This window comes from Oenanthe melanoleuca, chromosome 4, assembly GCF_029582105.1.
Source record: "Oenanthe melanoleuca isolate GR-GAL-2019-014 chromosome 4, OMel1.0, whole genome shotgun sequence".
Lineage (NCBI taxonomy): Eukaryota > Metazoa > Chordata > Aves > Passeriformes > Muscicapidae > Oenanthe > Oenanthe melanoleuca.
The window spans coordinates 21,220,800-21,247,239 of NC_079337.1; the positions used below are offsets into that span (position 1 = coordinate 21,220,800).

Sequence of the window (26,440 nt, forward strand, 5' to 3'; positions counted from 1 at the left end):
CCTTCATTTTAAAATCAATCAATCAATCAATCAATCAATCAAGTTTCAGCTACAACTGTCACATAATGTGATACTGTATAAAGCTGAAGGATTGCAATTAAGCAAAGAGGTAATTATTTCATTCTGTGCTGTTAAGGCCTAGGAAATAACATACTCCTGAATATTAATGTATGAAAAATAAATTTTCTTACTTCTCTTCTCAACAGAAGATCAAGGCTGTTGTGTCACAAGGCTTGTAGCCTAAGGTGAGGCCAAGACAATGATGCAGGACATGACCTGAGCCCCTGGAACTGAAGGTCACTGAATGACCAGAAATAATTTAAGATATTCCAGCACTGCCCATGATTCCTACGTCTGTACTCAAACCTTAGAATAACAACAGGCAAGACAGTGCCTACTGAATAAAACATAGAGGTGCCCAAGAGTAGCCTTATATTTCCTGTCTGATATAAATCAGAGAGGCGACTGAGCTGTAAACTATGTTCAGTGCCTCATCATATGAATTTTAAACACTAGAACTAAAGCAACTTTAAGACATGTTTCAGTCAGCAAGCAACAACACACACATGCAATACATAAATAGTGAGGAATGCTTCATTGCAGACTTTATCTAGAAACTGATTCCCAGTTTGGTTCCTCAAAGATCCCAAAGGTCCCTATTCCACAACTACACACCTTTAACTTGGCCTTTCCCTTCCCCTCTTGTCCATTAAGTGCAGTACCTTAGAAAGACAAGCTTCAAAAATTAGTAAATTAAAAAACAGTGAGCTGAAACCACTGGAGTCAGGGGTTTCATACAATTTTGGAAACTGAGAGAAGCTGGGCAGCCAGGGATTATGTCTTTTAAGGCTGAACCACAAAAATTATGCAGAACTACTTTAGTGTCTAAAACTTTCACTGGGATTCTAGTGATGAGAAGTAGAATTTCATGTCTCTTCCTTCAGAAACTTCAGCATTGTACCCCTTCAATATATTAGACTAACCTGCAGTAGAAAAGAATATAAAAAGCCCCTCTATCTCATTTTTTACTATGGTATAGTGCAAGGATCTGAGAATGTTAACAATTCCTACATTCTCTTCATGGAAGCTTTGAACCAATCTTTAGATTTGATTCTTACTGTCATGGCTTCAGACGCAAATTTTATATGTTGAATTTTGATCTGAGATAAATTTTTAAAAATCGAAAAAAAATCCCAAACCTGAGGTACCTCCATCTCCCTATAAGATGCACAGGCTTGTAGCAGTAACAGCAACCATCTTGTGGCTTACTTGTCATAGGTTAGTAATGGATTGCATGGGAAAATGAAAAGTAAGTCAGAATAACAGTGCAGAGACACTCAAACACAAATATGCTTTGTGAACACTGCAAAACAATCAGGTGTGTGGGAGAGAGCAGGAGGGAGGCAGCCAGTTACCCTGTAACCCCGCAGAGGGCTGTTTTCCCATGGGGATCACTCATTCCACGCATCCTATCAGTCCTGGCAGCCACCCAGCCTCGGGTACTCCTCTAGTGTTTGGGAGCTGTGAGAACAGATTGTTCTCAGGAACACGGGCTGTGCGCTGGATATGCCTTGGCAGGGGAGGGGAGGGATGATGGTATTTCCTTTTTTTTTTTTTTTTTTTTTTTTAAATTTAGCCTGGGTGAGATTCTCCCAGTGACCCAGGTATGACTTACACATTTACCTAGGGCTTGGCATAAAGCTTGTTGCATTCATTTTTCCAGGCTGCAGAACAGGCTCAGTGCTCCCTGTGTCAAGGGGTTAAACAGATGTGCTACAGGGAAAAAGGTCCGTGTGCCAGTTTTCACCACTTCCAAGATGGAAAACTCTACCTGGTGGGTAAGGCTCCCTCAATTCTACTGCAAGATTAAATCCTAGCAACCCAATTCTCTGCTGACTTGTGGCTTTGAAACAGCTTTTAAGCAGCATCCAAGCCTCACGCCTAATGCACAGCACAGGCTCTACCACCGACACATTTAGCAGATGAGACACTTCTGCACCAAAAGCCTGTAGGAACAGAAGCATCCATACCCAGCCGCTGCCCATGCACTCGAGAGCACAGAACGCTGCTGGAGATGTGCCTTTTCGGGAGCGCCCGTGACTCGCACGTTTCATTTGGGCGCCGGCGGCAGCTCCGCGGGGCGGGCGGACCCGGGGCGGGCGCGGTGACTCAGCCCCGCGGGCAGCGCCGCATCATCCATCCCGGCTCGCCCCCGCCAGCTGCGGCACCGATCCCCGCCTGCAGCACGGATCCCTGCCTGCCTGCTGCCAGGGGGACGCCTGGCCTGGCAAAAGGGCAGCGCAGCGCTCAGCGGCTGCCGCTGCTCTGCTGCTGCCGCAGCGCCCGCATCAGCGGGTCGTGGGTTTGGTGTCGACAGCTGAGCGTGAATAAAAATGGTAAAGCAGTACAGAGTGTGAAATCGCTGTCCAAGTGGGGATGATGGCTGCGGCAGCAGAACTCTCTGGTGGTGATGCGGCTCTCCCTGCTGATATTTTGATAAGATAAATGGCAGTGTGTTAACACTTATTTGGCAAAAGGGATAATCAACAACAGGGAACCTGAGGCTGCCCTGCAAAGCTGCTCTATGAGCTTCAGGAATTTCCTTACTCTTTATGCTTTGAAAATCCTTCATTTTCCTTAACCAGCTGAAATTCGACACATACCCTCACTTGATCCTAGCATGGTTTTCTACTTAACCTATGCATAATCCGCATACATTTTGGTGTTTCCCTACGGTACTTTAATTTGTCTTTACAGTAAGCTGCTACCTAATTAGTTTAGACATTGTAAGAAGATCCAAGCAACCCACAAATATCCTGCATATACTCTGTGCTCTGCAAAGAATATAGACATCTCTATGTGTGTCAAAACCTTTCTTAATCAACAAATCAATCAAGGAAACACTTTAAGGGGCAAAACAAACTCCATGCAAATCACTTTAAAACACCAGCACAAAAGCTTTTTTTTTTTTTTTTTAATGGAAAACTAAAGCTTTTCACTTGAGCTCATAGTTTTAACAGGCCTTGCTCCCATAATAAAAAAAAAAGCCTGAAAAGCCATTTGCATTAATGAGTGCACAAAAGCTTTGAAAAATCCCATTGTAGCAATCCCAATGACATTTTTGCCCATACAGAGGAATGAAAATTGTCTTGGGAGGTAACCAAACAGAGCTCAGTTTTAATGTTTACATCCATAGTTGACTGCATGTGCTGTCTGCCGCTTTATGTTTTCTGGTAAGCAAAACCCCAAAGTATTTTAAAATACATATTTTAAAACTTCTCTCTGCATAAAATGTCTCAGCAGCCAAGTATACCCAGTGTTTATCAACAGAATGTGCTAACAAACTGAGGAAAATGAGCAATACCTGTTACAAGAATGCTTTTTCTGGTAGCATTCCTGAAGTAAAACTTACTTTTTAATTACCAGTAGTTCGATTAAAAAAAAAAAAATCCTCTACTGTTTCCCTTTGTCACTTTTTAATATACCACTGCAACATAATGTATAGTCATCCAGGAGAGTGGCATGGGAAAACTCAGAAACACAGAAGCAAAAATCCACTCTTATTTGTCACATAACACCTTGAATACTGATCTTATATAAGATGCTTACTCCATATCCAATGGAGAAAGAACAGAAATTGTTGCTGCATTTAATTTCTCATTCTCTTTGATAACTTCAGGTGTCCTAGGATATGAAATCCTGATGCAGATTTTCTGTGGTGTGACAAATCTTGTTTTAAGGGCCTGAACTGCATAAGAGAGGACCAGTCTAATGCTGGCTTCTAATACAAAAAACAGGAAGGCAAGCAGAAGAGATTGTAACTGTGGCCTGCAGAGGAAAGGAACTCTGAAATCTTGAAAAAAAAAATAAAGGACAAAGCTGTTTGCATGATTTCAGTGTATGGAGCACTGGGGGCTTTTCCTGAATCTCTAATAAAAGGTGACAGCAGCCACAGAAATTGCAGCAGAGACAGGAAGCCCTGTCAAATCTCAGTTGTGTGAATGCAATCATTTGCTGAAGCTCTTAGCAGGGATTGAACCAGAGAAAGGGATGACTTCCATTACAAAATGATAGAGGTGCCTGCTTTTTATTAAAAATCAGATGCAGCAAAAGTAAATTTTGAAGTGCCATAAAGGCACCACTAATTTCTGCCTCAGTTTCACACAGCCAGTGCAAAAACAGGGAGAAGTGAATGCTAGTGAAAGAGAAAAAGAGGCAGCAGCCAGCTTTCCTCTGGTGTCCCTTTTGAGAGCAGCAGTGTTGCTGTGCCTGCTCTGGCTGCAGGGAGCACAGCTCTTGCATCCCGGTGCTGCTGCCAGGGGCTGGGAGGATGCAGGGAATGAAGCCAGGGACACCCTGCTGTACCTGCAGGATGCAGGGAATGAAGCCAGGGACACCCTGCTGTACCTGGGCTGGAAATGCAGGCGTGGCTGTAGCCAGCAGCTGGATGGTGGCCAGCGGGTCCGAGGGTTCTCTACAAGGCTGATCACACACACAGAGCCCCGGTGCCGCACCCTGTCCCAACACCAACACTTTTTGTCCCATTCCTGTCCCTTCTGCTGAAGCCAAGGCTATGATTTTCTTGAAACGTAGACCAGAATTTAGTCTTTAAACACCCACTAAAATTGGTTTTCACATATAGATATTTCCAAGTACTATTTTTGCATTAAGAGATGATACAAATTTTTTAAATCCAGGGCATTTCCAATATCCTGGATACACTGTCTCAGTTTAACTTCTTAGAAAGGGAAGGCCTTAGAGAGGCCAGAAAGCCCTGTCTTTAGGTTAATTTGCCAAGCATTTTTTTACTACAAGTTTGGGAGGTGGTGGGGGAGAAGGGCTTATCTTACAAGAGGAGTTTTAAAACCAAATCACAACACAAGCAGCTAGGGACTGAACTGTAGCTGCTGGGAAGGGAATGCAAGGGGAATGGAAAGGAAGCACGCTGCTGAAAGCTTCTTGCCCAGGCCCATGACACCTCCAGCACCAGTTTTTCAGTGCAGAGCAGTGGCTGGAGCTAAGCTGCACTGGCAGGCATGCCTTTCCTCATCAGCTTTCCTTCCCCTGCCAGGAGCTCTACCTGTCACCAAGGTTTAGTTCCAGGTGGCTGTGCTGCTCCGGCAGCCACCAGCCAGGAGCCTCTGCCAAGCTGAACAGAGCAGGAATCACATCCACAATGCTTCTGACAGGCCTGCAGGGCTACAATTGCACGTTTTAAAAGATTCTTTGGGGACTCTGGTATCACTTTGAGCAGCTCGTGCAGTGGCCAGGCTGTGTGTTTTCTGTGACTCATTGACAGTGGCATTTAAAAGCCAAGCCAGAACCCCAAAGATTTTGGGCTGGCAATCAGACCACTCCTGACAGAACACACAGCGGGAAAGCTGCATCGGTAGAAAATGAAACCATGAAGGGAAAGGGCAATAGTTCTCCAGGAAGCTTAGCAGGCTTGGGTCCATGAGGGGTGGCTTTAAAGGAAAATTTGCACAAAAAAAGCATGCAGACTGCTTCACAGGAGTACCTTTTCAGACATATAACTAAGGGAGGAGAAGTCACATTCTAATAATTTGTAACAGTTCAGTACGCTGTAAACATCAATTTTGAGTGTGTTGGTGTACCACTTACTGCTGAGGTAAATATCTGGAGTATTTATTTTAATTTTTAGTCAATTAAAAATAAAATATGGAGTGTTCAAAACTCTGGTTCATCAGAAGACTGAAGCAAACATTTACAGTGCATATCATAGGCAAGGGAGACTGAATTTCATCTTAAGTTTACTGATTTCCTTTGGGACATTATTGTACTTTTTAAAGTTAATCCAACTACTTGCTGGAGATGTGGATTTGATTTTTGGTTTGGTTGGGCTTTTGTTTGGGGGTTTTGTGGAATTTTTTGTTTGTGTTTTTGTTTGTTTGTTTTTTGCGGGTTTTTCCATTATTATTTTTTTCCTAAAATCCAATCTGATATTCCAGGCCAACACACATGTTATTCTGAGGATTTATGGGAAATAAAAGTATCTTAGATTGATGCAGAGTAATTAGTACCACCTCTCTTTCAGTACTATGTCTTGCAATAATATGAAATATAATAAGCCTAGTGTTGCATATAAAAATAAGAAACAAAGGGGTGGTGTTCTGACACCATTCTGATCACATAAAATAATTTATTTTTTATTTCAGACTTATTGAAAACAAACAAACAAAGAAGAAAGTAAAAAATTAAAACTCTTCCAAATACATCTCTCCCAGTTACAGGGAGATGAACATCATGTGTAATGGCTTCAGATCATCTCCATTACAAATTAAAAATATAATATTATTTGTGGAGGATTCCAGTGCAAGCTTCATTAAAAATTTATAATATTGTAGGATGAATAGCTCTGCTTCCCCAAACCACCAAACTATTCTTTTCGACCTCCTTTTACTGTTTGGAAGAGTTTTACAGAAATGTAGCACAGAATTACTCAGAAATGGCTCAATCAAATCATCACTTACCGTTTGTTGTGCTGGGACTTGTACTTGCTGCTGTAGTCACTGCTGGTGGTTGTACTGCTGTACCTTGTGGTGTTTGTGATGTAGCATTGGGTGAAGGAGATGTGGGGCCTAACACAGGAAAGACATTCAGTTTATTTCCTCAATTTCATACACATGCATAACACACACCTACTGCCCTGCTTGCAGACTAATTTTAAATTATCAAAAGGATATTTAATTGAAATTTAAGATCAACAGGGGCAGGGCCCCACTGACTGCAGGGAAAGCCAGTCCCTGTCCCACAGTGGGTCACTCCACTGCAGACAAGCCTGTGATAATGCAGTTGGAAGGTGTAGCTTGGAGCTTCTTTTAAGCCTGACCAGGAGGAAGCTCCTGCCCACACCTGAAAGGTTTCACCAATGAGTACATTCCCTGTAAAACAAATTCCCAAAATAAAACAAGAGGCTCTGCTGCCTAATTTCCTCAATGACCACTAGAACAGCTTCAATTAACTCGGAGATTTTCACTTACTGTTTGTGGTGGTTTCGTTTGTAGTTCCGACTGCAATTGTTGTCAGCACTGCTGCTGCCACTGTTGTTTGTGAAGCTGTTGTAGTCACAGGTTCCACTATGGCAAGAAAGGCATTCACATCATTATGAATGTATTTTATCATGCCTAAATAAACATCACATCCCTCTAGCTGTGTTCTCTAACCAAGGCAGTGAATTTCTGCTAACTGGCCCTCACAGAGCTTTATTACACACACATTTTGAAAGAGGATTCAAAGTACATGTGGTTGGTTTCAGAGGGGAGGTTTGGCCTGTCTGCAATTGCCTGCTGAAAGGTAGCAATTGCACCTTCCAGCCAGCTCCTAAAGGAGAAGCACATGATCTTTGGGTGTTGTGCAGAGGTGCTTGGCTTGACTTCCAAGGGAAGAAGAGAGGGGAACAGAGCCTGGTGTGGATGGATGGGTTCACTGTGCTGCTGGACTACCCCTCTAAGCAGCACTTTGCTGCAAAGCTGTTTAGCAGGAGGAGGGATGTAAAATCTCCACAAAGAAGTGTGAGTGACACATGGAAACACAGCTTATAAATTGCAAGTGAAGAGCTGAAAGGGAACAAACTTCACTAGTCTTTGAGCATGTGCTCCATGTGCTTGCCCAGCTTGACAGACATTTGTGTCCTCAGCCTTCCCAGACCTTCTTCCTCTGCACCCAGATTTCTAGGTAAGAGGGAGCACCCAGCAGGCCCTCCTCTTTGGAGTATAGTAAAGCTTAGGACATTGTGGACAATATGAATAGTATTCTCTAGTAAATGATATTCCTTGGGGTGAACTCGGTGTCCTGTGTAAGGTGACTCCTACTTCTGTCCAGAACAGGAGTGAGACTTGGAGGCTAAGGAGAGAGGAAAGGACACCTGCAGGCAGCAGGGATCCCTTCCCAGCCACTGCTGGTATGGAGAGATGGGAACAGAGTTGGCCAAACATCACTAAAACAACAGCAAGGCTTAAATCACCTTGTCTGGCTGTGCATGGATGGTGTACTGCAGGTCCCATGTACCTCTGCCACTTGCTCAAAGGAATGGACTTACCATTGCAGCCAGGGAATTTGGATTTAAAACCCTATAACTAATTAATTTAAGAGTCCAGCTTTCAATTCTGTAATCTAATGCAAACAGGAGTGCTACTGGCAGATACAGAGGCTCAATTAAATACCTGACAACTACTACTTCTACCTACATATCACGTCTTCCAGCATTTTTAATGGATGGCATATGTGAAAGAATAGTAATAAATAATTACACCCCATGTAATTTTCTCTCTTATGACTTAAGTACTTCTAAATGTAATGTTCACACTGGAACTTTTGAAATATAACTTATGCTTTCTTTCTATGCTCTCAGTTTTCTGGCTGTTCACCTAGAATAGCAATGCCTCAAGGAACGGGCCTCCTTGTTCCACACTCACAAATTGTTTTAATCTCACACTGGGTTTCTAATGCTTTTCTAATAGTGGCATAAATATCAGCACTATTTTCCCTTCCATGACAAAAAGCTGCAAGAAAAATTTCAGTGGAACATTCAAAGAGTTAATTCACTGTGAGCGTTGGACATTTATGAAGTGTCTTTTAAACAGACATAAACATCAGAGTTTTTGAGAATTGCATAAAAGAACTGCAACACAATTTGAATAGGTCTAAATCTGCTGTAACAAACAATATATGCCTATTTCACCTGGTTGCATCTTATCCACCTCCATTACTAGCACTTCAAGTGTATACTTCATAATCTTAGTGCTTTCAGCTTCACAGCAGGCTCATTAGTATGCCCAGTTATCAAAAAATAGAAAACCGTGTGCATGTTTTCTTCTCTCACATGTAAAACTTATTAGATGCAGCAGTCTTCAACATTCAGACTAATTGAAATGTGGTCTATATTGATTTTTCATACATTTTCATAACAAAGCTGCACAATAAAGAGAACTGAATGTGACAGTTGAAGATGTCAGAATCACAGACCAGAATCACAGACTTTTAACATCTGAAGCAGGTATTTTCTCTGTTAAATCCTCTTGAACTGGGAGTCTTTGGTAACTTATTAATCTCTGATCACCTTTGAACCACTCCTTGAGAGCATAAGAAACCTTTTACACCTGAAATAAAAAGTGTAGCCTGCTCAAATTAACTGTCTCCATACTAAGATACTTCAATCCTTTATTTGCAAGAGATTCAGGGAAATACATTGCTCACCCTGTATGAAATAATTCACCTGATTTCACCAAGAATTTGGAAAAGCTGAAAGCTAGAAAGACAATACGATCTTCAGAACACCAGATAACAGCAAATTGGAAGTCTTACCAGCTTTTGATGTTACTGCAGAAGTGGTTGAATTGACAGTAGAGATTTGAATGTCATCTTCTGAAAGAAACATAGAAAGAATTATATCACTTCTATTCACAGATCTATTTAGCACTACATAGTCATAAAAGCAGAGAGCAGCGTGAACCTTCCTGGAAAATCAAGTTCAGAAGCTTATTAGCAGAAGCAACCAAATCATAATTATCCTACCAATATTTTCAAGCTATAGCCTGAATCTCTGCATTTTGCCCTGACTGCTGTAATGGAGAGCATCTGCTACTGCTTCCCACCTTGGACTGCATGCTCTTTTCCCACTGGTGTCTCCCAGACTAGTTGGGAGGGGAGGAATGTAGACAATTAAGTGGTTTTTGCTATCTCCTTTCCTAGGATACAAACATAGCTGCTCTTAGTCTTCAGGGGGAAGGGTTGACTAAAATAACTGGCCACAGGAGTAAGCAGCTCTTCTCCTGCCTTGAAGTAATGAAATTGTACTAGCTCCCTTGTTAGTACAAGCTCTTCAGGAGGGCTTTTCAGCATCACCCTGATCCCTAAATGTGAGAGGAAGAGAAGAATTCCTAGAACGTGGCTTGAGAAGCACCACATTGAAAGACTGACTTTCTCCATTGCCCTCAATGCAGTGCTCCAGCTATTGTGGTTTTATAGCCATAAATAATACCAGTCTTAAAAGATCATTAATAGGTGGCTCTTCAATATTACAAAAAAAAAAAAAAAATCATCCAAAAAAGAAACTTCAACAAACAAAAAGCAAAATAACTTCTGTCTCTTCTTACTGTGCTGCAAGGTTGCAACATAACAACTCAAAAACTGTTTTGGCTTCAAACAAGATTTTCAGTCTTATTGCTGCAGTTCATATTTTTCTACTAGAAGAAATTAGGGGTTTTTGAAAGGGGTGAAAAAGCTGCACTGCCTCAGAAACAGGCATTTCTCGACCATTTTAGATGGCTGTGAGACAAGTATGGGTACATTTGTGGAGGAATAGATCAACTCTGACTGAATGGGAGAGGAAAATGGCACAGGCTAATCCCCATGTGCTGTCAGGTTTGAAGCGTGACATCCTGTCAGGCTGCATTAGCATGCTGTAATATAGACATGCTAAACTGAGTCAGGACAGCATGTCAGTATTCTTGTGTGACTCCATTCATGGTAATATCTGCTGGCATTCTCTCTCTTTTTGGCTACAGGGCAGAACAGTCCGTTTTGTTCCCTTTGCTCAGTGTGCTGCGCTCCGATTAACATTTCACAAACACCACCCGAAGCCTGCAAGAGCCACAGACCTAACCTGGAAAAAAAAAGCAGCATAATACAATTGCAGGGGCTCTGCAGAAATGTATTAAGATCTGATCAGATGAGCCCTTAAATCCCTCTCCAAGTAGCGTGTTATCAGCCCTCTTGGCACCTGCATGTTTCTAACAGGTCTCAGCCTCTTCCCAGTGAGCCCCCCTTTCTTGGGCATCTTTTCTAGATATGTTGTTTCCTCCATAATGCCTTGCCACAGCACATGCTGGCCCAGTTTGACATGGGCATAGCCTATATAAAATAAATGAGTCCCCTATGGGCCTGCTGCTGCCCCAGCTCTACTCCCCAGAACACGTGGACAGTCACACCATGCACAGACTCGTTCACACTGCATTTAAAATACAGGTTTTCTTGCCATTTGGTTATCCAGTCAGAGTAATGCTTCATAGCCTACACTTGAAATACTTGGAAAACAAATTTTATTCAGAGAACCCTAAAGGCAATCTTGTTTCCCTAAACGGAGAGCATTTTTCCATCTTTTCATTCTCATTATGTGCTGCTGAAAAAGCTTCTGTAATCCCCCACACCACAAGGCCACAGCACTGGAACAGAATGTTTTTTCAACAGTGCCTACATTTCATATGGTTTTGTTTTAACATATCTCGTTACCTACTATGTCTGTAATGCCAGCTAAATGTACTAGCTGGCCAATCAGCTTGTTCCCAAACTCACTCTTCCCAAAACTCTTCCTCTAACTCAGCATGACTTTGTAGGAAGCTCATTACAATACTTAGATTATTCATCCTTTAAAGGTGTTCCATTTAATAACCATGTTGATAGGCCAAAGTTTCCTCAAAATTAAAAAAAAAAGTGAGTATAAGTCACAGTTTTGTTATGACTCACTATTTGTTGATTTTATCACAGGTTAGAGATAAACTAAAGTGAATTCAATTAACAGAGTACAATAAGTTTTATGAATTAATTGTTTTCTTAAAATGGTGAATAATTCAGTATACTTTAAAAATAAGTTGAAAACATCATGCAAAAATGTTTTAAAACTTGACAGAATTGTAGGGGGGAACTGTTAGATTAAAAGATATAATAGAACTTGTGGCTTATTATGCTCTTATTTGCAATGTTAAACTGTAACTAAGGAAAATCCCATGGGGGATAAAAGCAAGAGATCAAAAAATTATAGAGAAAATAATTTTCACTATTAGAGACTGCTGACAGACAAAAAAAGGGACAAAAATCTTTTATTTTTCTGCATATACCAGGTTGGCTGCAGCCTCAGATGATGGATAACTAAGTAAAGTTACAACTGCCTGGTTTTTTCAGCAAATTTGAATGCAGAGATCTCTTCAATATGAGAGCACATGGATGTACTCTGATGTAGGAGTAGCCAAAATCAACTCAGCAATTGTTCCCACACAGAAACCACTGCCATTTGCCATGTTTGCTGGCAATAAACCCAGCTAAAAGAGCATGGGAGGCCTGTGATGCAGCACCCTTGTGTTGGGAGAACACACGTGGAGCTAAAAGGCTCTCTGAAACAACACTGTGCTGAGTAAAGGGGGAATGCTGGAAACGGAGAAAAAGGAAAATGGAAAAAAACCCAACAGGTCTTAAAGCAGGTAATAAGGCAAGAAAAAATCCAAACTGGGAGAAACATAACAGAAGAGGAAGAAGAGAAGGGCAGAAAAGTCTAGAGACAGTAAGGCAGGGTCACAGGGAAAAATGAAGGAATTAAGAAGAGATCCAAGAACATGTGACACATGGCCACAAGACCAAAATGAAAAGAGAGTAACTGTTGTAGCTTGTTTTTTTTTTTTTTTTTTTTCCAGATTTTACATTTATTGTCTTTTCTAGGTTGGATTTAAATGGTATGTTTGTCCTAAAATGAAAGCATTGGTCTTCAAATTTCGAAATGGATGAACAGAAGCACTGAACTTACTTTCTTCTTTTAAGTTCAGAAGGGCTACTTGAATTTAGACAGGGCTGAATGGCCACAGTTGTCCTCAGACTGCAGCTTTTGATGTAGGCTTCAGTCTCTAAGATCTGAGCTTGGAGTTCTCATAACCTTTTTTCTCTCTCTCTTATTATTTTTACCTTTACACTGGAAAGATAAACAGGTTCTGACCTCATGCTAATCAGATGCCTGTTATAGCTATAATCAGGACAGAAAAAAAGGGAATGATTGCATATTATTATATCAGTTCTTCTGCTTATACCCTACATGATACCAGAGGTCACAAACCACAAAGTTTAAAATACCACATGAAACAGATAATGCAAAACTGAATGCCAAAGCAAAAACATTTTTAAAGATTAACAGATTGCTCAAAGTATATATTGATTATATTCATTACATGAATTACTGAATTTAAGTATGGTTTGGCATCAATATCTAACTTTGAAAATAAATTATTTTTTTGGAAAAGTCACTATTGTTACAGATCACAAGTGGAATGGCCTGTTTGACATTTCTTTCACTTGACGTTGCTCTAGATAGACAAAACCATATGGATAAAATCCATTTGTTCAGATGAAGTACTTGGTCCAGCTTCAGAAGCATGTTAAGAAGGATGTGGATTCTTGGAGGTGGGGAGTTAGCAGAGAACTACTCAGCAGGAGTCTAGAGAAAAATGACCTCTCAGGAAAGATTGCAAAAATTGCATTTGCCTAGAGAGGGAAGGATTAATGGAAAGGATAACAACAGCATCAGTAGGTGAGGAGCTGCAGCCAAGACAAAGGAATAAACTTATGTCCACTGAAGTTTGAATGAGAGGTAATGGACAAGGGAAATTTGGACTATGAACTCTGCAGGTATTTCAGTGCCTGTGTCAAACTCCTGGCAGGACAGCCAGAAGATGATGTTTTAACCACTTTGCAATATACTCCCACTCAAAACCTGACATATAGGCTGTACCTGGGAACAATTACCAAAGAGGTGTCCTGAGGAAACCTGCACATGATAATTCCTTGCTTCAAGGTAATAAAGCAGAATCTACAGGTGCTTATATTATGTTTGTCTATTATGTATTATCATAGATTCACAGAATGATTTGGGTTGGAAGGGATCTTAAGGATCATCAAGGTCCTACCTCCCTGCTGTTGGCAGGGACATCTTCCACTAGATCAGTTTGTTCAGAGCTCATCCAATCTAGTCTTGAACACTTCCAGGGAAAAAGCATCCACAGCTTCCCTGGGCAACCTGTTCCAGTATCTCACCACCCTAATGAATTCTAGTCTAATTCTAGTAAAAAAATTATTCCTAATATCTAATTGAAACCTACTCTCAGGATGTTATATTATGTTTTTTTGTGTGACTACACATCAGTCAAGGAGAAGTCAAACTTGCTTTTTTGATTTCTGTTTTTCCACACCACCAGGAATAAATAGTGATCTCTTTCTAGCCTATGATAATTTTGCCAGCCCTCATGACCATGAAAGAGCCTCCTGTAACTACTGTTCCAGCAGTACCCATGTAAAGACTGTATAGCTCATATTAAAAAAAAAAAAAAAAAAAATTAAAAAAAATTTGCCTTTCTTGAGAAAGTGATAGCTGTCCTTGTAAGAAAGTCTGGTACTGATCTGGGAACTCAGAGTTCCCAAGAAATAGCTATTGCCTGACCATGTACACAACTGTTTACTCTTACCATGGAGCTGTGCTGTCTGTTACATTTTCTCTTTCCTTTAATGCTGCTTCATCTCTACATTTTCTTATTTGATCTTTCCCCAGGCCCAGTACAGTCCTTGCACTTATCCTATTTCTGTTTTCACTACTCATTTGTCTTTCTTTCCAGTGCATGACCATTTTCCCTGAGATAATTTTTTTCTTTTGTAGTGCCTTTTGTGTAAAGGTTCATACATTATCATACATCACAAAAATACAGATGTACTGTTAGAAGAGGTTTAAGTGCAATTTTAACACCATTCTTTGAAATTATCAACTCCTTTCTTGCTATTTGAAGATCAAAATTAAAAAAAAAAAAAAATCTATTAATGAAACACTCCATAAATAAATTTTTAGGAAAAAAGGGAATAAAACCCTCCTGGATATTTTTTTTTTCTGAAAAAATTAATCTTATAGAAGTAGTACTATTTCTAGTATTTAATAGTTTCCAGCATTTAATCCTTAAGGACTCATACTTAAGATTTTCCTTCTATAGCCACATAAACTAGATTTTAAATGGGAACCAAAGTTCTGATGTAATCCTGTGCATGGCTGAAGCTGATAACAGCTGACACAGCAGATAAGTGTGTAGTGAAGGATATTAAATTAAACAAAGCCACTTGCAAATTTCATGAATTTGAAGCAAACCAAAAAACCCCCCAACCTTCATGTTTTCATATTTCTTTAGCATGCAAAGCAATACTGGAAGTGTGGCATGCCTCACACACACATTCAGAGGAGCCTGTAACAGGACCTGCACACAACAGCTCAGGCTGTGACAGCCCCTGGTGAAGGGAAAGCTGTGTCCCCAGCACCAGCCCCGTGCTGAGTCACTGCCACTTCACTATCATCAAAACCCAGAATTACAAAGTATTTTTCCAGCCTGGTCTCACAATGGTTTTGCACTGCTGCAAAAGCTCTTAGTGCAGCCTCCTGCAACATAAGCCATTTTCCACCTCAGGATTTTCTCTGCTGTGGAATTCTTACCTTGGCAGCTGGAAGGACAACACGGGCCCTGGACAAAGTGACAGTGGCCATGTTTAAGGTGAACCCCTGTAAGGTGTATTTAGATGCTCCAGGGGTAATGTTAAAACCATAAAGCAGGGAGAAAGGCCTGATGCCAATCAGCTGGAAGCCTGTGATTCCTGCTGCCTAGGGAGGTGGGAAGCCACCACTGGTTTGCCAAGGTGTTACCTTCCTTTCAGTCACTTCCCTCTTCAGCAGCAAACCAAAAACATACTACACAAATCCTATATGTGGAGATCTTACATTTGAGGTCAACTTTCTACTTCTCTGTAGCTGCTGGTCGTGGTTTGCAGGCTGGTTGACAGGCAGAGACACCTGCTGCAGAAGAGTGGGGAAAACTTACAGGCATGAGAATAGAGGAAGACAAAAAGGCAGGGAGAAGAAACTCCTGGGGCAGAGACACATAACACTCTCCCCACAAAAGGCAGAAGCATCTGAAAACAGCTGAAAGAGATGGATATTAGGGAAAGGAGAGCATAAGTGTAAAGCCTCTTAGCTGGAAAAGGAGACAGGGACAGGGCTCCTCCTGCACATCATGGGAACAGGCAGCAGCAATTGGGGCAATGTGGGATTTGGTTTCTGCAGAGGAAACATAAACTGGGTGGGCTGGAGGCAACCGGCAGCAAGAGCTGAAGGGAGGAAGGAAAGGGAGGTAGCTGCCACAATTTTTCCAGCAGGGAACAGAGAGGAGGCAGGAAATGCAGCTTTGGTGCCAGCACTGCCCCAGAGCTCCTCCTGCTCACCCAGGTGTGGGGCTAGCACGACCCAAGGCTAGCATGACCCAGCTGAGCACTGGGAATTCCCAATTCCCAGGCAAAAGGCTCCCACAAAGCCTGCTCACAGCACCCAGGAAACAGCTCCTGCTTAGGGACCTGCTGCACAGAGAAATACTGACAAGGCAGATGCCAAGGACCAGCCTCACCCAGCGGGGCTGTAGGTTGGTGAGGGCTCCCCTCCTCAAAACATTAATGAGAAGTGTTGGATGATTGTCCCCGTGTTACTGAGTATTTGAAACAACCCAAGCACAGCATGATTTGCCTCTCTGCATGTGTGAACATAGAAATCTGGGTACTTAAATAGCCAGTTTTAAGTTTGTGTGGGTTTTTTTTTTCCCATCACCTTAGAAGAAATGCAAACTCCCTATCAAGTGCTTTTTATCACAAGTTTTCTCAGTGAGCCTTCTGCTCACAAGAAGCTTGGTGGATATCTCTATTACTGTGTACTACAGAGGAATGAGTGCATTGTTTGTCTCCATAGAACAATAAATGTGCTCAGCATGCTCATCAGCACTCCAGCCTGGCTTGAATGAAGGCTCCAAGCTCTGAACTTCTCTTTATTTAAACCTGTTAAAACTATTTAATAGGTTTTAATTAAACCCTTTAAAGCTATTTAAAGCACCAGATTGCCATCCTTTGATTGTGATATATTTGTTTGTCCATGTGTAAGAAAAAAGGTAGGAGTTTCTAAGGACTATATTATAGCACAAAAAATGAAGTGCCAATCCCCCCACCTTTCTGTTAGTCAAGCTAAATAAATTTGAAAAAGTGTCCTTAGTAGATACAAAACAGCCAGAGCAGAAGCTGAGCCTGGGTCAGTCAGTAGCTCTCCTTTTCAATGTGCTGCAGAAGTTAGGAAAGTCATATAGCTCTGTGCTATGTTTGTGACCCAAGTGCATCTCCAGCAGCATGACTAATTGTATAATTCAGGAAAGGGTCACTGCAGTGTCCGCTGTGATGTATTTATTTTTAGAACATCCCGGATCAGCCTAGACACCCATTTTAGCCAAACCCGCCCATGCCACTCTGTTCCTGACAAAGCTCTGAAAGCCTCTGGAACATCAAAAAGCAGTTCCTGTCAGAAAACTCTGTGGAAACACTGTAAATTGCTTCTATAATTAATGTAATTCCATGCTCAATGGTCCATTGAGACTCACTTCATCTTTTCCACACTGCCTAGAACAAAGGTTAAATGGTACAGAATATCCCAAAGGGAAGGCCCCAAATGGGCTTTGCAAGCCCTGAGTGCAGTACAGTCTCACTGGAGTTACTTTACATGCAAGGATGAAGGGAATACTTCGAAAATATCTCATTTCTCTAATTGGCACGCATAGCTGATGAAGACCTCCTCAACCATACCTTGCCAAGCTGATTGAAAACTCATGTTATTCCGAATTTCTACCAATCTGATACAATGCCTAAGATCAGATGCAAAACTGAAATTCTTTTCTTATGAGCTTCATATAACAAAGTATTCCTATTTAAAAAACAAGCTGCTCCACAAAGAGCACTTGAAACAGACCTTCAGCACTGAGGACTTTGCCTATCAAAGAGCAGTGGGAGCTGCTGCATTAGCCATGCTGGCTCCCACTCTGAAAACAGCTTATGAAACAGGAGAGCAGAGTGGCCCACATTCAGGATGCCCAGGCCTGTCAAAACCCCAGCTCCCAGCCAGTGCACTGAGAAGCCATGGTGAGCTGGGAGCTGATCCCATCACGCTGGTGAACAGCTATAGACATCCTTGTACCTTTATTGGCAATTAGAGCAACTGTATTCCCCATGACAATTACAATTGTGAAAAAGCTGTTCCATTCCTACACAAACCTTTCCTCCCATGAATAATCAATCCCCATTTTCCATTTTGCATCTGGAAACAGCAGTTTCTGCCAGCTCTTGGAAATGCAAGGTGAAAGCAATTAGGGAAGAAGCAGACAGTGCACTACAAGAAAGCATCTCTAAGCCAGTAAGATAAATTGTGCGCTAGTTCACCTAAATTCAAGAGCATTAAGACATGCCAGCCACATGACTCCATTAGCACTGGGAATGGCTTTGCAAAAGTAGTGGAATCCTCTGGAGCCATTTGAACTAGACAGGATAAAATGTGCAGAGAACCACCAGAGAACCACCGTGCACTGGGCAGATTCTTTTTGCCTCTAGTATGTGTGCAGTGCCTTCCCTTTGCATATCTCAGGGACTGGGTTATTTGGCACAGATCTTGAGTAAGTCCTTTGTTTTTGTTGTTGCATGTTGGAAACTAGTGAATTGTTGCAAGCCAAACAGTTTATTAGATACATTTGCTATCTTCTGAATAACAGCAAATACATTTGTAAACTACTCTAATAAGAAAAATCCTTCGTAAAGAGAACCTAAAATTGCTCTGCTGGAAGAGCCTTTCTGGGCAGCCAGCCTTTGGTGTAGCTACAACTTCCAAGGGTTATTTGATCTGACTCAAAAAAAGAGGATGCCCAGACTCCATCTGGACTCCATAGGATGTCCAGAAAGCTCTATAATTCAAAGAATTCAGTAGTTTCCAGAAAGAGATTTTAACAGTCCTGTGCAAGAATGGGTAATGACAACTGAATTGCACACTTCCCAAACACTTCCTTCAGTACACAGGAAAAAATGAAGGAATGGAGTTCTAATTTCTTCAGGTAATTAATATGCAATGGAAAGACATCTCAACAAATAAATATTTTACAGAACAAAATAATGCAAATTGGCCAGGAAGGTTAGTAAATCTCCTGTCACTGTTTTCCTCAGACCAACTAAAATCCAAAACTTTTGCCAAAGCAATTCTTATCGGTTGTTACTTCAATAGCTGAATTTCTCAAGCCCAAAACCAACATTAATCTCCTGCTAAAGATTATGAAAGAAGAAATCTGCAGGAAGCATAAACATCTCATTTATATCATCATGTTAATTGATTTAACCCTAAAGTTACACTGACACTCCTCAAACCAAGCACCACACTGAGAAATCACACCATTAAGACAAGCTGAATGTGCTTTTTAGAATGATCATTTATCATGTAGAAATCTTCTGACAGAAAGGCTGGTGTAGTGCTCCCATCCCAGCAAAAACCCATCATTTTGTCAGTGATAAGACAAGGCAGAATGGTTACAGCAGATAATTGTGATGCAAAATTATGTGGCACTTGCTCTGTGGTTGCAGAAACTTGAGATGCATCACTCTCTACAACATGCAGCTAACACCCAGAAGCACATTACTGCCATTGAAAAACAAAAGGGATTCAAAATTATTGTAAAACTACTCTACTGATCTACTGATAAAGAGGATAGAATTTGCACTTGTACCAAAGGCAAGCATCCACTTCCCACACAAAAGCAGTCAGAAAATGCTTGCCCCATTCCTAGTTTGAAACATAACCTTTGGAGCATCAGCTAGTTGGTCTGTCCTGAAAGGGGTTTTTGGCTACTCTGACTCCTGAGAAAAAAGGTATTTTGAAATTAATTTGGACCCTTCCAGACCAGCCTCTAGTACATGTGTGGGTGGCAGCAGAGGGCTTCCTACCCTTCCTACAACACCTCAGCAGATCACACTTCCTGAATTTTATTCCAAGTCATCCTATCAGCAAGTGATGATCAGCTCAGTCTTCTCGCATGGGGAGGTAGGGCCAGAAGGCAGAGTGTGGAGATAACACCACATTAAATTGTGTCAAACCCCTTTTCCTATCACAGGTAGGTCTGGCTGATACCACATGCCACTGTTAGGGCATCCAAGGATCCATTTTCACAAGAGGAGTGCCAAGGTATCGCTATCTGATGTCAACAATGACAGTGATTTCCAGGGCATGACATGGTGCAAATCAGGGGTTTGAGCCTTCTGTTTGAAAGAGAATTTTAATAGAGAAACCCGTTTTTAGAGTATTAGTAGAAAACAAGACTAGATGTTTGTCTTCTAAAGGAGCCAGGTCTTTAACTCTTGACTTGTATTTGGAAATAACATCTGCTACACACAACTCCAACTTTGTCTCTCTGTTTACAGAATTGCAAAATAAACCCATTAAGGAGTCTTCCCTGAGCTGCTGTAGCAAAAATTACAAACAACACCAACCTATCCCCCACTTCATAAGGGCCATAAATAAAAATTATAATTTTCCATGAGATTTTACTGATTTACATGTTGAACTTAGTCTGGCTATCAAATAGTACTAGTTAAAAGTACTCCATCCCAAGGTTAAGAGTTTCTTAAAGACTAATTTCAATTTGTACTTTTCCAGTACAAATTAGAGTACAAAAAAAAATGTTCAAGTACTTTAGCAGGCTTTTCCACATAGGACTCAGATGTGTAAACAATATGAGTCCAAGGTGCTTTCCTATTTAGGAAAAAAAAGCCACAAAACCAAACCTCAGCAGATCTTTTTTCCTAATTTATAAACTAATAAACATTAATAAGAACTCTAGGTTTGAAGACAGATAAAAAGAGTCAGCTAAAGAAAAGAGAAAACAATCTGGTAAATTTTCAGAAGAGGCAAATAATTTTTGGGCATATTATACAGCATTATGTATTCCCTGGTTTGGAGCTGAATGCTGTAGGCAACTTGCCCTTCATATTCAGTTTCCATTTATTTTGGCTGTAAATCATAACTGAGCAGGTATCAAGCCATCTGCTTCTATCCTCAGTAAACACAGTAAACTGGCTTTCAGGTTTGAGGATACAACATGCATCTTTCTTCTGTCCAGTAATAAATACACCTTTAAAATCCATTAGGCAAAAACTGCCCCAATATGCAAAGGATCTAATGAAAGAAAGGAATGTGGCAGCAGGGAGAAAAAAAACCAAACCAAACAACACAAAACAACAACAAAAAAAAATCTGCACAGGACTAAAAATTCAATATTCCATTAGAGGCTATCATAAGCTACAATATGATTTTTGAAAAACTAGTCTTGGCAAACTGCTAGAAACAGTGAAAGCACCAAATGCAATTTTTGTTTTTTCACAACAGGCAAATTCTCAAGACATCCAGAGCTTTGGCTCAAGCAAGTTAAAGATGTAAGAAAGTAATATCTAAAGCCTATTCACACTTCTCAAATTTTCAGAAATGAGAAAATGATTCAACTTTAACTGTCTGTGCCTTGCTGGTTGTCCAAGGAACAAACATGAATAATAACCCAGAGTGAGGTGAGACCATTCTCATAAACTTTCAGTGCTCAAAACAGTTTAGTTAGTATTTAATTTTTATAATTAATTTTTAAAGTACTTGAAGGCTTGTGAGCAGGGAGCACAGAAGATGGAAAAGGCTATCCATCTCCTCTAATTTACATCAACAAAAGCAGCGTTCAGACAGCTGCAAATGTGTGTTATCACTACAGGAGCCCTGGCTTAGTGGAACTTTTCTCAAGCTATCAGCCTGGGAGTTGGAATTGATCAGCTGTGGGATGCTACACAGCATTCCTTAATGAGGAAGGGAGCTGGGAAACTTGTATTTGAGAGCTGACCCACAGTGAAATGGAACAGCTCCAAATTACTTCAGGGGCATTTAGACCTCTCAATGCCAAAATTTGCTCCTACCATTCAAAAAGAAAAACACCCTTGTTTTTTTTTGTAGTGTCATCAACTTTGACAGAGCACTTAGATAAAACTACTTCTGGATGTCAACAGGGGTCAGCAATGGGGCATTAGCACCCCACCCCAGATGTGTCCAATGCAAGGTGACACATTCCCACTCCTCTGCTCAGGTGCACCACCTGGACACGTCCAGCCCGAGGCAGGAGGAGCAGAGCCCACTGTGCTCTGCCATCATTTCTGCAGGAAACCAGCCTGGGGGCCCGAGTGAGAAGGATGCAGTGCTGTGCTACCAGCACCCTGTGGAGGATGTTTGCTGTGCTGTGCAGCCACAGCCACACTGTATTCCAAGACCAAGGTGCAGGGAGATGCAACATCTAAGCACTTACATTATAAGCACAGGCCAAGGCTTCTCCTCTCCTTTTTCAGAAGGAAAAAAGTTCACTTTTACACATTTTTAAAGTGATTACATCCTAAGGCAGACTCAAGAGCATTCGTATTTGATCACTATAATTTGACATTGTATTTTTTGACACATTCCAGTGCTTCCTGTTTAAAACTGGAAATGCTATGAACCAACCTAGAATGCATTTTTATTTGAGCTACATTTTGGAATAGGTAAGAATAAAGGGCAATATGCCAGGAGAACTGAACACCTTGAGATGAGCATGAAGGAACTCCTGTTTTAAGCACGTCATTTAACTCCTGAGGGTTGAGAGAAGTCAAGGTAGGAGGAACAAGTTGTCAGGGGGCTACCAGCCTCTACATCTGTACATAACAGAGCCTCCAGTAATGAGCTGACAGAGGGCAGACTCCACCAAAACACTAGGGGCTGTTGAGGATGAAAGATCCCAAGACAAATTAGAAAATTGCATTGAAAAGCACTATGAGTACAGCTGAAGACAAAGCATGGAATTTGGAAGCCCCACAGGAAACCAGGTATTCTCTTTACTAACCACAGTGGAAATGTTCTGGTCCACTTCTATATTATATACAAAAGATACACAGACAAGCATCTTGTGCGTAGCACATGAAAAAGCTGGAAGTCCATACATTTGTCTTTGTGAGCTTTGAAGGCAAACTACTCCAAAACCTGGGGGAGGGAGTACTAAAACACCACGGAGTGATTTGACCTTCTCTAAAGATTACTGATAATAATTTAAAAATACTAAAAACAGCTGGAGAAAAGTCTTGTTGCTATCTCTAATGCTCAAAAAAGGGAGACTGAGTGCAAGGGAGACTGGTGTGAGTCTCCTCACCATCACTTCCCAGCTTTAGATTACAAAATTCTGCTGTTACAGTCCAGATGACCAGAGCACTTTAGGGATCACAAAAAGTGGAAATCCAAATACTTTGCTCCAGCTTTGCACAACAGACAATAAAACCACTTCTGTCTTAACAGGTTGATGCATGGGGCTTCCTGAAGCAAAATTGGCCAGAGTACGTAACTTTACTTTCACAAGGTAGATAAAGACATAGTCCAAATTTCTCCATAAATTTTCTTAATTTTCTAATCTGAATTTACCAACAGAATTTCACTACCATAGCAGCCTTGCAATTAAGTGTTAAAAAGTAATTTTTCTGTTTCTGCAGAGCCAAAATTGTTCAGAACAAATGTATCACATATAAGATCTGCTTATTCACTGTCATCGGTTCTGCCATGCTCATATCATGCAGAGGAGGGAGAATCTTTTTTAAGAAAGGACTGTACAAAATTAGCAGGATTCCTCCCACCTTTGAATGTTGCTTTCTGGTAAGCTTTACGGACTGTTGTGTTAAATATGCTCTTTTTGATGCAACTCCACTTTGCTTTTCAGAAATTGTGAAATTAAAGCTTTGACAAAGACAGGAAGACTATTTTTACTAGGAGTAGCAGACAGAGAATAAATAGTACTTCAACACAGACTTTTGGGGCTTGTACTTACTTAACATAATTTTTAAAGCAGTTCTTCCTGTGGCACAGGCTTATTTTTAATCTCCTTTATTGATCTGTTTTCCTAACAGCAATGAGCCCAAGCAATAGCATAAGATACACCATAAAAGATTAGATTTCAACACACAACCTGAGAAAAAGTTTCCTAACTTCGTTTAATCTAGTATTATCAAAATTTTAAGTTCTGGTTAATAGATCCTTTTCAGGCAATCTATAGGCATTTGTGGAAGTTTTAGCCCAGAGAGATGGGAAATGAAAGTACAGATAAAAGGCAGACTCTGGCCCTTGTTGCAGTTTCTTTCACCCTTACAGGTTTTTTTAGTAAATTCTGTTTTAAAAGCATAATCTTTCAAGATGAAGAATAATGAAAACAACAGTTCAGTGACCACCTGAACACCAAAAGTTGTATTAAAACTGTGCATTTAAGAACCATATCTAAAAGATATTGCACCCAGTAACCAATATGACCCCTAGGCTTACACCCTTCATTATCTGACACTTGGTAAATGTTGTAAGCCCTTGTATCTTTGGGGCCAAAACTAAGATAATTTCTGAGAGACATTCTTGGCCAGACTAATTGCTGGCATAATGCCAGGGAAATCTATCTATTTGCAAGAGCAAAAATTGCAAAATCTTTCAGACATCTCAATTCCTCCCTTAAAGCCATCTTTGCAAAAAAAATGCTTTAACATGTAGAAGAAAACCAGAACTGAAAACTTTTGTAAATACACCTCTGCTTTTGACTTCTCTCAGATTTAGGAGCTTCATGACACCTAGAAAGAAAGCTGTCACAAAAATACAATGGCAGGAAAGTTCTTCACAGAACACATATAACTCTACTGCCAGTTAGTGCCTTCTCCAACACACAGTCTTTCAATCACTGCAGTAGAAATGTAAAAAAAAGCACCCAGAGACTGACAGCTAAGCCTTTGTTCACAAACCACTCAAGAGATGTGACAAGTCTATTCAAAAAAGCCAAAGAACTTACCTCCTACAGTGCAAACACAGAGTACAGCAAGGAAAAAGAAGGCAGTCCCCAGGAGTTTCATGCTTGGTGGTAGTGGTGGTAGTTCAGTCAGCTTTCCCTTATGCAGCTGGGCAGGGAGTGCTCTCTCACTCTCAGGCAGGCCTTAATTACTCCGTGGAAAAAGGTGTGTGGTGACTGTGCCTGGTCACTGCCCATTCCTGCTTATTTTGAGGACTTTGATAAAGAACAGGAGGAAACACAACATACTCCCTCTGGGAGTTCAGTACAGAGGAGATTTATTGTTTCAGTCCTTACAGGAACTCCTTTTCTTTGGCAGTGAACCATGTTTTTGTTAATACATTATTTTGTTCTTCTTCAGTCATGAGGTCAGGAAGGTTTCTGAACAGAGACAAATCTTTCCTTAGGATATGCTACACATCACCAGCTTTCATACTGGAACTTGGGATACTTTTGAAGCACGTGTTTGTGAGCAGTGAGTGAGCCCAGGTAGTGCAGCATAAGACAGCCAGGAACAGAGGAGCAAAACAAGCAACAAGAGCCCTCATCTGGCTCACTCCTGGGCTATGTAAAGTGGCCCTGCTGAAAATCACAGCTGCTTCATGCTAAAGGTAGAGAGTCTCCCTGAGAGATCTGCCATCCTGCAACCAACAGGATGCAAGGGCCACCAGAATAGGGAGAGGAAGTGGCTCCAACAAGGAGCCCAGCAGCGAGAGGCTCCGGGATGTGTGGAGTTAGAGTTGGGGTGGGGGCTTTTCCTTTACATTAAAATGGGTTCTCTCTCTCTTTTTATTTATTTTTTTATTTTATTTTATTTTTTAAATCTGAAAAGTTTCAAGTAGCCTTGACTGTATCTGCTCCATTAGTAATGGAAAGGTTTTTTTATTTTTCTGTTTAGGTACTTGCTGTGCCATGGGATGGGAGTACAGACCCCAAAGCAAGCCTCTTACCTGAGCTGTCTAATCAGCCAGCACAGATTCTCACTCTCCCTCAGGACACACTGTAAAATTTTGGTATCCCTCCCCCTCACAGCAATTTCTCCAACTTCTGTGACAGAAACCTAAGCAGAGCTCTAGAGTTAAAGGCTATCAAAACATGATCTTGTAATAGTCTTGTGCTCTGCACCTTAACGATTCAAGGCAGCTGATGGCAATTAATCACAAACCTTCAACCATTAAGAATGAAGTGCAGAATGTTTGCTCTTCTCCCTCTTTTTCAGCTCTCAGGAAAAGCTGTGGTAAAATTGACCTCATAAACAGCCTGACTAATTAAATAGTCAACTCTACTTAGTAATTAACATTTTTTTTCCTTCATGACAGATTCTAGCTATAAGGGGAAATTTTGGAATGGCTTCACATGCAGGAACTCCCAAGAGCTAAGCCACAGTGCTTCCAGCCACAGTGGTGTTTTATCCATGGGATGAGGAAAATGGTAGCAGCTTGGCATTACGTATGGAATCATAGAATTGTTTAGGATGGAAAAGACCCTTAAGATCATTGTGCCCAAATGCTAACCCAGCACTGCCGAGTCCAGCACTAAACCCTGTCCTGAAGTGCCACATCTACACATCTTTTAAATATCTCCAGGGATGATAGATCAACTGCTTCCCTGGGCAGCCTGTTCCAATGCTTGACAACCCTTTCTGTGAAGAAATCTTTCTTATATCCAGCCTGAACCTCCCCGGATGCAACTTGAGGCCACTTCCTCTTGTCCTATTGCTTGTTAATTGGGAGAAGACTGACACAACTTTTGTTTAAAGAAATTACAGTGCTACATCTTGAGACTGTGACACATACTCTGCAGGTGACAGAAGCTGGTGCTCAACAGAAATCTGATGGTAGACAAAGAAATTCTGGCACTTCATTTGGACAAACTTGTGTATTTGCATCTATGAGAGATGCAAACGTGTAAGTTCTCCATAGCTGGACTGTGTT

The 26,440-nt window shown here is 41.0% G+C and overlaps 1 protein-coding gene across 1 annotated transcript in view; it reads right to left on the reverse strand.

Annotated features, from left to right (window-relative positions):
- The window catches only part of EMCN (endomucin), a 50,430-nt gene extending 25,722 nt beyond the window's left edge, over nucleotides 1-24,708 (reverse strand). The window contains exons 1-4 of the mRNA XM_056489858.1: nucleotides 24,510-24,708; nucleotides 9,325-9,384; nucleotides 7,002-7,097; nucleotides 6,492-6,599 (exon numbers count right to left, since the gene is read on the reverse strand). Of these exons, the coding sequence (XP_056345833.1) occupies nucleotides 6,492-6,599; nucleotides 7,002-7,097; nucleotides 9,325-9,384; nucleotides 24,510-24,570 (325 nt within the window). The 5' untranslated portion in view covers nucleotides 24,571-24,708. The remainder of the gene's footprint in view (nucleotides 1-6,491; nucleotides 6,600-7,001; nucleotides 7,098-9,324; nucleotides 9,385-24,509) is intronic.
- Between the last annotated feature and the right edge of the window lie 1,732 nt (nucleotides 24,709-26,440).